The 13,519-nt window shown below is 37.4% G+C and overlaps 1 protein-coding gene across 3 annotated transcripts in view; it reads right to left on the reverse strand.

The window, feature by feature from the left end:
* Positions 1-2,643: 2,643 nt before the first annotated feature.
* The window catches only part of CD99 (CD99 molecule (Xg blood group)), a 31,694-nt gene continuing 20,818 nt past the window's right edge, over positions 2,644-13,519 (reverse strand). Inside the window, exons 3-11 of one of the 3 annotated variants that reach the window (XM_064501150.1) lie at positions 13,337-13,384; positions 12,820-12,852; positions 11,429-11,470; positions 11,228-11,269; positions 9,653-9,721; positions 8,236-8,277; positions 7,532-7,642; positions 6,644-6,697; positions 2,644-4,654 (exon numbers count right to left, since the gene is read on the reverse strand). In XM_064501150.1, coding sequence (XP_064357220.1) covers positions 4,629-4,654; positions 6,644-6,697; positions 7,532-7,642; positions 8,236-8,277; positions 9,653-9,721; positions 11,228-11,269; positions 11,429-11,470; positions 12,820-12,852; positions 13,337-13,384 — 467 coding nt within the window. In that variant the 3' untranslated portion in view covers positions 2,644-4,628. Of the gene's footprint in view, positions 4,655-6,643; positions 6,701-7,531; positions 7,643-8,235; positions 8,278-9,652; positions 9,722-11,227; positions 11,270-11,428; positions 11,471-12,819; positions 12,853-13,336; positions 13,385-13,519 lie in introns of all 3 variants that reach the window. The other 2 variants (XM_064501147.1, XM_064501158.1) reach the window with 2 other exon arrangements.

A 13,519-nucleotide genomic window follows, 5' to 3' on the forward strand; every position in this document is an offset into this window, starting at 1 on the left:
CTATTGAAAAGCTTTGCCTACATTCACCTGACATGGCTCATGACTTGCCTTATTTTTGTACTTGTTCTTTCAGGAAAAAAAAAGAAATATACTTAAGAAATAGCAAATGGGTGGAGAGATGGAGCCAGTAGGTCTGTCTGTTCTCTACACCATATACTTTTACCCTGTCTTTTAAATGAGACAAGCTAAAGGAAAACAAGAGGATAGTCACAACTTAGCAGTTGTAGCCCCATCCTTCCTGTGGGCAGAGGTTAGACATTGCTGTCCTTAGCACAGGTGACCTGCTCTATGAGTCTATCGGAGATGAAAGAACCAAATTATAAACTAGAACTACTTGGGAAGGCCACTAACATCCTACAGTATTAATCTTTTGTCATAAAAATAGAAATATTTTAATTAAAACCTTGAAACATCTGGTAATTCGAGACATTAATCTAAATGTAAGCCAAACACACAAGTGATTCAGTGATACAATTTCTTGGCAATAGAAGAATACAGTTGCTACATGCAAGCTATGATGCTTGCTAAAACTTCAGTAGTTTTCACAGACAGATGGAAGAACATGTATTTTAGTATTTAATCCTTGTGGTTCTTTAAGTATTCCAAATGTAGGGGTTTGAATAAACTGTATTTTTACTCAATTCAAATGTTATAGTCTTTTTCCTGTCCTTAATCATCTCTTCACTTTTTTCGAGTGTGTCCTCTATTTCAGCATAACAGAAAACAGCAAAAAAAAAAAAAAAAGCTTTGCAATTTATGAAAAACTTAAGACCTGCTTCAGAATCTTCACAAGTGAAAACCACACAGCAAAAAAAAAAAAAAAAAAGAAAAAAAAAAAGAAAAAAGGGAGAGCCTCTGCCCCAGGAACAGGAGAGTTTAAATAGTGACCTAAAAGAATGTCAGAAAAATGCTGAAATACATGACTGGGCATGCAGGCATGCAATTAAGCTCTACGTAAACTGAAAGGTGAGTGTGTTAAAAGGTGATTTCCTTAACATTCAAAATTTGGCACAGGTTTTGAAATGAGCATGAATAGGAGCTAAAATAAAAAGCTGCTAGATTTTATGTTTAAGAACTGCCCTGTTTTCATCTCAGCTTGACAAATTCCTTCAGATATGTTTGGATAAGTATTTGAAACAGACATCCCATTTGAAAACCCTTAAAACATTTTTAAAGCAGCCCTTTTACTGATTATCGAGGTGAACTAAATTGCAACCTCAACTCCCTTGCAGATGCTACAGTAACATGATATTCTAGAACAAGAAGATCCTGCTTTACTTTTTTTCTCCTGTTACTTCAGGTAGCTTGAACACCACCAGGAGTGATGCAGTACTCCTCCTCAAAGGAGTAAGCTAAACTACAACTCAGGATGGTGTGCCCAAACAACCAGACAGATTTGTGCGTTGCCATCTACTTAAGCTCATTTATTTTAATGGTGAAGGTACTTTGCAGGAGTGAAACTTGGGCCTGGAAAGGGCAGTATTTTTTCATCCCACTGCACCATCTAATTGAAGCCCGTACAGAAACTGGGACTAATTCCCAAATTGTGATCTGAAAGTCACACAGAACCCATGATGGGCAGCAGCTGATCTGTGTAAGATAACCACAAAAGTAGTTCAGTATGGTGAGAAAGAATTTTGGTGAGAAAGATAATCTTCTTTGACCCAGTAAATGTGAGAACTAACTAATAAGGATATTTAGTTAGGCAAGGCAAGAGCTATTTGGCTAGGAAGACACAAGATTGAAGTTTCAAAGGGTAGAGTGGTGTGGCATTTAGTGATATATTCCAATTAACACTCTGGTAATTGAAAAATAAGTGAACTGCTAGGCGTTATCCACAGATGGCTAACAGAAGCCCACAAAACAGCAGTTTCTTTCTCATAAGAAGAGACTAGTCTGAGATTTCAAGCCTTTCAGCTCTTCTCTTTACTCATTTCTCTCTAGGTGGCAGCAGCCAATCTTCCATCCTTCTTGGACAATTTCAGCTTGTGAAGCCATAAAAGGACAAAGTAAGAGGAGAGGGCTGCTGATATCAGCCTTATAATATGCATTACCTCTAAGCCTCATCTTCAGGTTTGGCTGCTTTGTGGAGGAGGAGGTAGCTGTGCCTACATTTCATGCAGCAATCTATGCCCATTTATACTGAAAAATTCAGCAAGTTTCTTACTATTTAGTCAGTTGGCAACCCCCACCATCTCATTTGGGTTTGGTCCTCTCATATCAGAGGGTGAGTAAATGACGCAAGAACCACTGCAAGGCTGTCTGCTCCTGAAGGCACCAATGACATCTGCATGGGGAACACAAACGCCCTTCTCTTTGCCATTTCTGTACGTCTATACCAAACACTCTATTTCTGCATGTGTTTTCATTTTATTCGGTGTTACCAAATCTAACTGTTTTTGTTGTTTTTGTCATTCACACAGATGTCTTCTCCAATGCACTTCATATTGGTAAACACCCTGTGAAAGCACTTGTGGCTGTGTGGCTACTGGCCAACTTCCTTCCAAGTTGATTGAGACTTTTGTAAGAAATAAATCTGATTTGCTGATGGAGCACCAAGAATCTCCCTTTGAAGACAGCTTCTCTGGTACAGTCCCAAACTTTTGTATTTCTAGAGCTACTAAGAAGGAAAATACTTAAACATTTTCTTTTTTTTAAATTTATTTTTAGAAAAAAAATCACAATGTCGATAGGAGGTTTTAGTGAGTAATTTTTTGGCTTGCAAAAGCTGAGGGAGGATTCAAGAGTCTGGTTAGCTAAAAGCTAGTTGAAGCTTCCCCCGTCCCCACTTCTATCCCCAACAAAAACTGCCCTATTTCTATTTTCTCTGCACTTGGCATTGATATGAGATACCTGTTCATTCATACAGGAAAACAGTACATTTCATTTGTTTGTATTTATGTATATCAAATATTTTATATATAAATCACTTCTCCACCCCCGAACACACTTAAAGGTTTTAGCATTTTTACGCTAAAAATAAAATGGGGAAAAATAGATTTACAAATTAATTCCATAACAAAAGACTAAAATTGGTGTAAAGATTTGCAGTAAGTCAAGAAACACATATAAGAAATTGTTAAATGAATTATCCTTGACATACATTCATATTTGAATGTAGATATTTAAAGGTTTAAAATCCAAATTCATAATGATTTCCAGGATGTTCCATGAAATGTCACCTTTCTCTAGAACTTTGCCAAGTGGCTAAAGCACATCACTAAGACACATATTGTAAAACTGCATGAAAATTGGAAACAGTTAGAATGAAAGACAACAGAACTGGTCAGGCTATTCCTTCCAGAAAGCACTAGTTATTAAACCAGACTTAGTCCTTTCACTGTTACAGGTGAGCAGTTTTCCATGTTTCTGCAGATCCTTGAAACTTTTTTGTGGCTTTCAAGAGGCACCTAAGTAATTTCAGTTGAGGATGCAACCATAGCCCTTTTCTTCCTGATGGCAATCTTTCACAAGTCTGAAAGTACTCATCACATGTTTGTTATTTATGCTGTCCAGAGGAGGCTTATGGAGTGAGGCTGGGTTGTTCTGGTCAGTCTCGATACTACGTACTTCTGAGTTGTAGTACTGTTTCTGCCTTCTAAGTGTATATTATAAACCTTCTGAATTCAAAGTATCAAATTATTTTCTGCTAAGTTTCTGGTAAGGTAAGCCTGAAGATGCTAATCCCCACTCCCCACTACTTCATTCACAACTGCTCAGACAATTGCCAAGTATCAATCTCACAAGATGTACAAAAATCAATTATATTTCTGGTTTACAAATCAGGCTTTTCCACATCTAACCAGCTCAGTACTTGCTAAGCAGGAAGAAGAGCCAGAAAGGCTGAAGGATGTGTGTACTAATTTGGATGTTCTGAATCTGTACCAGACAGATGCAATGAAAAAAAAATGCAAAAACAAACCTCCAAATTTTTGTCTCTTAGCTGCTGAAGAACAAATATCTTTTCCCTGGTGGCTGACCCAGGCAGCTACACAAATCGTATCAACAGCGCCCACACTAAGATCCATTATCCTAACCACACACAGTGAACCATATTATCCAACATATATATGTTCTTCCCTAGGTAGTATTTTGCTTTCAGGTGTCCACAACATATACCAAGTTGTTTTGGGTTTGTTTTTTATTTTTTGTTTTTTAAAAAAAACTCTTCATTTTTAAGTGAAGACGTAAGAAAGTCTTCTTGGTACATTCATTTCATACAGGTTATTAAAAAAATGCTTGCACTGCCTAAAAGCAATGGCACAACAAAACATTAACTGCTTATTGTTTTTGGAGAGGTGAGGAAAAGTTAAACATACTGAATGCACTTGAGACACACCCATTTGTCATAGGAGTAAAGGAAAGAATGTAAAGGCACAACATATTTCTACATTCCTGTCATTAAGGCCAAATATCGGTGTGCAACACTGCTTCACAGGGCTAACCATACAGAAGTACTCAGGTCTTTTAAGTCACACTCCCAAAGATGCTTCAAACAAGGACTATTTTCTCAGTCATCTTCAGACTCTGTTGTTTACATTATACTTTTTGGTTTTCTTTTTTTTTCAGGCAGAAAGCAGGCTCTCTATTCAGTTTAATGGTCTTTTCTTCATCATGTTTTCCTTGATTTAGTTCTCCAGAAGCGTGCGCTGTACTAAAAAGTGAAAAGACCTCAAGATTAGTATACTATGTTAGTATATATGGTAAGAACTCACTCAATACAGTATAACTGGACAGAAGACCAGTATTTGAAACTGTGGGATAAATTCAGGTAGGCAGAGGCTTGATGCTGTTTAACAAGTATCTTGCATAATGAGAGATATTACATCCCAGAATTCTCACTCAGATAACTGCATCCTGCTAGATCCATCTAGCTATCTACACTTGCAATTTGTATAACCCAACATGCACTTTCAGAGATGCCTTTGCAGTTTTGCAAAAACAAAAATTAAGTGGGGTACAGTCTGCATATCTGATGGAAATAGTGTGTTACTGAAAGAATATCCTAGTCTAGGTTATACACACTTTCAGGAAGTCCAAGAAAAGTCTACATAAAATTTTAAAAATAAACACAAACTTGTTCTGCCATGCCATCTGACCAGGGTTAATGCAAGACTGCTTCAAAACAGAAGCTATGTTGCTACATTACTACTACAAAGGCAGAGCTAAGACACCTGACTCCCAGAACTTAGATCAGGAGTAGCACCATGCTGACCATAGTTTCCACTCAGTTTCTTGGCTCAAAACCTGCTCATGTCTGCCTGAAAAATATAGTACAGATATGAAATTTGGGGTGCAACACTTTGACATCAATATGTAGGGAGGAATAATCATTTATGATAACATACCAGGTTTGACTTTATCAGTTAAAATTAAGTCTGCATCATCTGATCGGGAGTTCTGATGAAACTTGCAGCCAAAAATTTTAGCATACCCTGACTGCAACTCATGTGTTATCTGCCTTTGGTAGAGGTCTTTGAACAATAGTGCTTGTTTCACTATCACATGGCTGAATTGAGGGTAACATGCCTATCTCCAATCCTGATTTCAATAGCCTGTGACAAGAAAATGGTCTCTCCTTGACAGTTTCATATATTTAAGAGCTTAAAAGAAAAATGTCTGTAAGAGGATCATGAGCCAGCTGGAAGCCTTTAGTAAAAGATGAATACCTATAAGAAATAAGGCATACTTTTTTAGTTAAATTATAAAAACAGAACCAGTTCTGCTAGTTTTAAGTTAAGCCCACAGAAGAATATATTGCAGATTTATACTGATGTGAGATTTTAATAGCCAGTATTTCAAAGACAGTCAGAAAACTTCAGCATGAGGCTGTTTTGCTTCTTCCTTTGTTGATCAGTCACGAAGTCTAAAAAGCAAAGTTTTTACCTATTTTGTTTCAAAAATTCCCCAAACGTATCTATGGCTTTCCTGTAGTTCAATCAGCTGTTCCATCAGCTAAGTACCTTAGACAGCCATATCCATTCTAAATTAGGAAGAATGAGGTTGTTAGGTTTTTTGTTGTTTTAGAACAGCTTCTGTCTTCTGCTGTCAAAATTGTAGAAAGATATTATTTGATGATTCTTTCATAAAAGAATTCTCTGTTCACAACACAGAACATGTTACAAAGACGTGCTAGTAAGTTCAGTCTTCCTTGCCTCCAATAAGTTTTATCTCTGTCCAGACACTGTTAACCTTTTGTTAATGTGCATTCTTGCAGAGTTCTATATGGGTTTATGACGAAACAATATCAGATTCCTATCAGACTCAGCATACACTAATAGAACACCTGTCAGCTAATTGCAGTTACGTATTACACTAAAGGATCAGTCTTGTGTTCTTGTAATTGGCTTTAATAATACTTTTACAAACAAAAGTCAATTCCTCTTTACTCTAAGTTCCTGTATTTCAGGGACCCCTCAAGACAATCAACCAATGTGTTCAAAGAATTAAAATTACAGAAGAATGGCCAAATAATCAGAACTGAAATCTTGATTCAGTTCAAAGTTAGCTGTCGTGGTAGTTACAAGCATTTGGTTAACGAAAAGATACAGTGAATTTTCTCCACTAAGTTTAATGTCAACAAAGTGCATTTAGTAAGATCACCACCAAAAAACTTGCTCTTCCATCTAAATTATTCTCTTACCAGGTGGCTCAGATTGTGCTCCATGATGGCTTTCCATATTCACATTCTCTTGATCTGCTGAGAAACAAACAGATATTTAATATTCAGATTCTCTTCACTTCAAAGTTGTTGATTGCCAGAGATAATCTAGTATGAGAGAAGGAACAGAACTGAAACTGGGCTACTGAGAGATGTTGAGTTTCCCTTGTATTGCCTACATCATTTTATTGCACATGGTAGACTGCACTCAATTTCCAGACACCCGGAATTCCCAAATATCAGTGTCTGTCTGGATTGCTGCTCTATCCTCTCCCTTCAGCAACCACTCAGGAGGACTGGAAAAGACATAAACAAAGCTTATGTCTCACCTATCAGCCACAGTACTCCCCAAATTCTCTGATCCAAATTACATCTTATTTAGGTGAAAAGAAAGTAGACAGCAAGCAATAGACCACTGCAGAAGAAGAATCATTTTGGGATGAACATCTGGGTAGTTGTCATAAGCCAATATGCAGGCAAGCATTTTTAGAAGACACAAAGGCAAGATTTAAAAAATAGAAATGATATAGTATTTTCCAGGAAGATAGTCTATAAATCCCAATCTCCACCCAATTTTCAAAAAGAAAAGTTCTCCTGCAGTCTCTCCTGCTCACACTCTAGCACGAGGTGGTATTATTTTAAGGAACACAGAGACTTAAGTCAGTCTGTTTCTGAAAGTCCAAATTTTGGGCATTCTTCAGTCACCCTTTCTTAGAGGACTAGTAAAAGAGGTTATTCCCCGTGAACACCAATTCACTAAGCTATTAAAACTACCTGATGTATAAAATCAATTTTTAGGTCTCATATAAAATACAAAAAAAGAGAGAAGAGCTCTATAAAAGGTAGAAAGAAGTAATTTAGAAACCTTACCGCTTTGTTTGAAACAGAGTTTCTTCTTCTGGTAAGCAACAAAGCTAGATACTGCTCCAATTACAGTAGCAGCGACAGCACTTATAATTCCAGCTATTGCTCCCTGAGAAGCTGAAAAGAAGAGCTTAGTATAAATTTTTTAGAACTGAAAGTGATGTCAGACTTGAATTGTCTCAAAATAAAGCTTCTGAATACTTCTAAAAAGTAAAAAACATGAAATAACTGTAGTGACCAACTTTTCTCTATCTTTAAGAATAATGAAAAGTAAATCCTCTAATTTTATAATCATTCATTTCTTAGCAATGTTTATTGCTAAATAACTTGACAATTTTCTTTTTGGTTTGGTATAAGTTCCACTAATAATTAAGAAAAGGTTACTGTTTTATAGCCAAATCTAACTTGCAGCATGCTGCACGCAATCATTGCACCAGCATCTCTGAGATGTTATCATCACCTCACGTTATCAGACGTGAATCATCTGCAACATAAAGATCTTAAAGAATTCTGAAAGCAGAGCCTGAAGGCAAGAATTCTAGATTCCATAAAAGTTTAAAAGCTGAAACACACTGCCAGCAAATAAGCATCCTATTAGAATATTAACAATGCAGATAAGCCATTTCAAATTTTTGTTCAAATACCACGCTTCAGATGTTTTAGTATCTGTAAGACATGTAGACACCATAAATAGAAATCCATGCATTTACCCTCAGATTCTCCACCATTATTTGGATTTGAGTCCTTTCGTCCTGCAAAATGAACAAATGGTTTATTTTTTACATTTCCAAAGAACAGTGGTTTCACAACTTTTTGTTAATGGATCATGCAAAACAACAAGCCACTTGCTAATGCAAATTTATTAAAAAATTATATAATGGATATAATTATATCCCTATAATGCTCAGCTCTCTGGCACTCGAATTTTCTCTTTTCAAAGCATAGCTCATACCAATGCCAACTTCAGCCTTTAGTGCTCAGCGCTCCTACAAAATGAAGGCAGCACACCTGTGAAACCTGATTTAATCAAGTGGCCCACCACCATAGAAAAATACTGAGTGAAGAGGAACTGCATGAAATTCTGGGGCAGCATTCGGCTGCCATGGACCAATTCAGGTCTCATGGAACCAATTATCTTTTCCTAAAATCCCAGCCCTATTTACTAACTACCTTTGCAATTCTCCTAGCAAACAAGACAAAAGTTCTGTAAATACTAACCTTTATTTGTCACTATGTAATTTGCACTGTTCTGTCTGAATCAGGAACCTGTGCAGATCAAAACACCACACAGGGCTCAGCAGATGCTACCTAATCCTGCTAATTTTCAAGTTTCTGCTTCAAAAGAACCTGGAAAGGTGAAAGCTTCCAAAAAAATTGGCATCAGTAATCGTTGCCCAGGACAAGTCCCTCTGAATAAGTCAGTAACTATCAACACAATTCAACACCAGATCAAGACACTTCAAGCTAACTCTGATCCAGAAATAGTAAAACTGCAGTAATGTATACAGGCCTAACTGAGTAAACCCATACTAATGAGGCTAAATCTGCAGCTTAGTTCCAATGACCACGCCTGTATTGTGCTGCACCGTAATATTTAGACAGGGCAGCTTATTCAGAATGAGGTTGGTAAGCTCTAACATGGTTTTGTGTTTCTCACTGTAGGCATACCCTATATCACTTTAAAGTCTAAGGATTAGTCCATCCTGTGAGACAGGTGAATTTCTGAGAACATGCTGAGGGCCCATCCTAGGCTCCCTAACCACAAGAACTAACAGAAATAGAGAGTATGTTGCAGAAGGTCTGAAAAGAACATCTGGATGTTTTACAAAGCTGTTTTTATGGTGAATTTTGAAATAAATACCACTTTCATATCTCAATTTTAAAACCCATCTTTCTTGGCATAGCAGTAAAAATCACCGAAGATTCCAAGATCAGTTTTACTTCTTAGTCATCTGAGTTTTTTTGGCAGAGACAGAAAACACGTTGTTTTTGAACTGCAAACTATGTTCTTATGTTTCAGATAGAGAAGTAAAGGTGTTACAAGTTAGACCACGTTAACCAGTTTACAATCAAGCTGTTATTAAAAGGTCACATTGCCACGGGATCAATATGAAGCACCACCATTACCATCGCTGCCACCACCATCTCGTCCTCTTGGTAAACCGCCATTATATAGATCTGAATCATCAATGCCACCTACAGAAATAAAAATAATATTGCTTTATGTGTTCTAATTTCAGTGAAAAGACATCCCAGGACACATAATGACATGGAACTTTTCTCTAAATCACTCAGCTGAATCTGAGTGTCTTAGGCTCAGTGTCATTGTCAGGGCACATTCAACTTTCAAAGTCTCCCCAGTCTCCAAAGCTCTTCAGCTCAGCACTGTAATACTTCAATTTTAACAGCATTACTGACTTTGGGCTTCCTGAACAACTGAGAGAGACCAGCGTCCAAGAGCAGGCTTTATTGCACTAGCCATGGGCTTAACAAGCATGAACTTTTGTAGGCTACCTTACTGGAACAGGCCAAGTCTCACTCTCCTGTTAAAGCAGAGAAAGGACATGGGCAGGAAAAGACCATTTCTATTCAAGACTACAGCTGTGAATGTTTTTCCAGAGTTGGGTTTCTGAGTCACAACTCAGAACATGTACAACACAACTTTGAATGTGTACAACATAATAGCTAGAGGAGGAGAAGTTTAACATGCCACAGTCCAGTGGCTGCAGTATTTGCTTGGGAATGGGAAGACACAGGTGTAATTCCCTCCTCTGATTTACTGCAGGAAATTGAACCAGTTCCTCTCTATTTCCACTGGACCTATCTCATGGGGCCTGGAGTTCTCCTCCTTCCCTCCATTGCCAAATGAATCTTCAGTTCAAGCAAAGCAATACTGTTTCAAACAGCAAAGCTAAAAGCATCACATTAGAGGAAGTTTTAGCTGGGCAGCATAAGCACTGTACTGAGGCATGCAAGACCTGAATTCAAGTATCTGTTGCAAATCAAGCAGGAGAAGGAACAAGAAACCAGGACTCGCATTCCAGGAAAGGACTCTAACCACCACATTCCTGGGTAATGGCATCATCAGAACTACAGCCATCTGAATTTGTTTTGTTAGGAGTTAGGCAAAGACAGAGAAGATGTTTAAAGCACAACAGGCAGGGAAAGACATGTATCTTAAGCCTACTTTTCAAACAGGAAAAATTCTATTTCTTAATTTGAGGCCTTAAAAAAATCTAAAATAATAACCCTTCGGGTTTAAGCTCTACCTTTAATTTAGATGTTTTAAGAATACAGGTCATGGGTAGTTCTGACTTTAGCAAGACTAGCAGGGATTCAGTTTGTAAGGATGAAAGGAGTCAATCTGATAAACAGGTGTCCTACTATAAATGCCTAAGAACAACACTGCCCCAAGCACACACGCACTGCCTCATCCTTCCTCCTTCCCCCATCATCCTGCTTTTAAGTGAAAGAAGTGACTCAACAGGTTTGTTGTGGAATTTAAAGACTGTTCCAGAGCTTATTTACAAGACCTCTTTTTCCTCAATACTCACTGTTTATCCAAACCAACATCTGACACACAGAGCAGCCATTTAAAAAGGAGCTATTATTAAAAGTTTAATTTGGATAATAAAAATATGCTGTCATTCAGGAATTCTAGGAGACTAAAGTCTAGTTTCTAGTAGAAACTAGAAACCTTACCAGTGTCTCTAGGATGTGCAGGTGGACCTTGCTTGGGGTTATCTACACACAAAGATATTTAGAGGAAAAAAAGAAAGAAAAATATTAAGAGACAAAAAGCAAACTATATATTAACTTTGAAATGGATTAGGAAAGCTTAATTGGGCTACTACAAACAAATACTTCTCTAGTGTTCAGAAATTCTTGTTAGGACAGTCTTACCAGTGTCTCCAGGATGTGCAGGTGGATCTCGGTTGGGGTCACCTATAAACAAATAGAGTTAGAATAAAGTAACCAAAGTTTCTAGCATTAAGAGACCAAAAGCAGAGCATATGGTGACCTTGAAAGACTATCTGACCTAAAAAATGGTATCTATCTTTCCCACGTGATTTTCCATTCCTTTCACAAGCTAATGCTGTATTTGCTGGTTAATTTAGGTTAAACACTGTACTTTAAGTTAATGAAATTAACAGTGTTTCTGCTATGCCAGCCTGTTATGTCTTGTCATACCTGAACGTATACACCTGAACATATATAGTAGGATTCACTAAGCTTTATGTAGCATTTGTTTTGCAAATCTGATTTCAAACGCTAAACTTTTAAAAATTTTTCTACCAGGCACTGATTGCTTGTTTCCTCTTTTAAAACTACTACCACTACTTCACCACTACTTACAAAAAAAAAGAAAAAGAAAAGACAAGATACACCCTGCAAAATTATAAAATAGGGTCCCCAAAATGACATTTCATTTAGCTTGCCATAGAATAAGAGCTCTTAATAAATATCTCTACATTGTTTGGTCACAGTGTTTGTCACCCATATTGAATTAATTCAGCAGCACTGGTTTTCTATATCTGTATTTTTACCAACAACTAACCAATCTAGTGCCCCACTGCTTCTGTATGCTATTTCTCCTTGATGTTGCATGGTCATGCCTTCTCCTAGCTCTAGCACAAGTCAGATCTGCTCTCCTCAGGTTCTCTGCCTATTCAAGGTAAAGAGGCAGGCACATCCAGAGCACAGTTCCAAGACCTAAGTTAGGCTTGTCATCCCCTAAAGGATCCTCTGTCTTCACTTACCTTGATCATCTGACTCAACTGCTTCTGAACTAGCCAATTCTGTTTTCAAGAATTTCAGCATTTGGAAACAGACTGCTTTAAGAGAGACAAAACTTCAAAGGGTTTCTATAATTTCTGTTGCTGCTCATACTACTAAGCTGAAGTACATCAGAAAGAGTACCTTTCCTCAAATTATTTGAAACAGATTAAGGTTTCCTCATGCTAGTAAAATTTCTTCCTGGAAAGGCAGCGATTACTTCAGATTCAAAAACTGTTTCCGTAAGTAACAGTTAATGGAATTAGTGCCATCTAGTGAAGTTACAGCAATGAAACACTGAAGTTCAGGTAGGACTTGCTAAGAAATATGCAAAACATGCATACTTTTGTGATCCAGACCCTTGAAATGAAGGTAAATAAACATCACTGGAGTGCAATTATTTTTATCTGCTGTTTGCTACCTTAATTAATTCAGTGCTCTTATTGCACTTACCTAATACAGGATGGATAGACAGTACACAAAGTACCACAGAACATTACCTAGGAAAGCATACATACCAGGCTGAAGAGCATCTTCCAAGTTAAAGTCATCTACAAAGAAGAACAGTTGTAAGTGTAATGTGAAAACTGAACTAGTTTTAGACTATTTTTACACAAAATGCACCTCACCATGTTTTCACCAAGAATATTATGACATGCTTATTAAACAGTGGTCCACAGAAGAGCATCACAGTGTTGCCAGGGATTATCTGCCAAAGTACCTGCTGATTTTGCTGATCATGGAACATCCTCAGGCCCACCTCAAGGTGAGCGAGCTCAAAACATGCAGATTGAAAGACCACAGAAGGGATTTTCAAAGGGTCTTTAAGCTTGTGAAATCACAAAGTAACTTTGTGAAAGCACTATCAGAAGACTCCAAAAAGCAGAAATCCTCTTGCCATTAGAGAATTACTTTCTTTTATAAAAATATCACAATTTAATGTGCCACTAAATTGAAAAATCCAGGCTCTCAAATCCATGTGTACAATTACACTTGACTTTACAGTAAGAGGCATTACAGGCAACTAGAACTCACCGTCATGAGGTGGTGGCTTATGAGATGCAGGAGGTTTCATTGTAGGTCCTGTCAGTTAGCGAAATAAAAGTACAAATAAGTAAGAAGATACCTGGCGGACAAATTTAACACCAAGAGGTTTTTCCCTTAAGAGCAATTCCTGAGTGTTCCCCAAGGCAAATTTCAGTTCTGTGTGGTCAGCAT

Source organism: Dromaius novaehollandiae, chromosome 1 (assembly GCF_036370855.1).
Source record: "Dromaius novaehollandiae isolate bDroNov1 chromosome 1, bDroNov1.hap1, whole genome shotgun sequence".
In the NCBI taxonomy this organism is placed as follows: Eukaryota; Metazoa; Chordata; class Aves; order Casuariiformes; family Dromaiidae; genus Dromaius; species Dromaius novaehollandiae.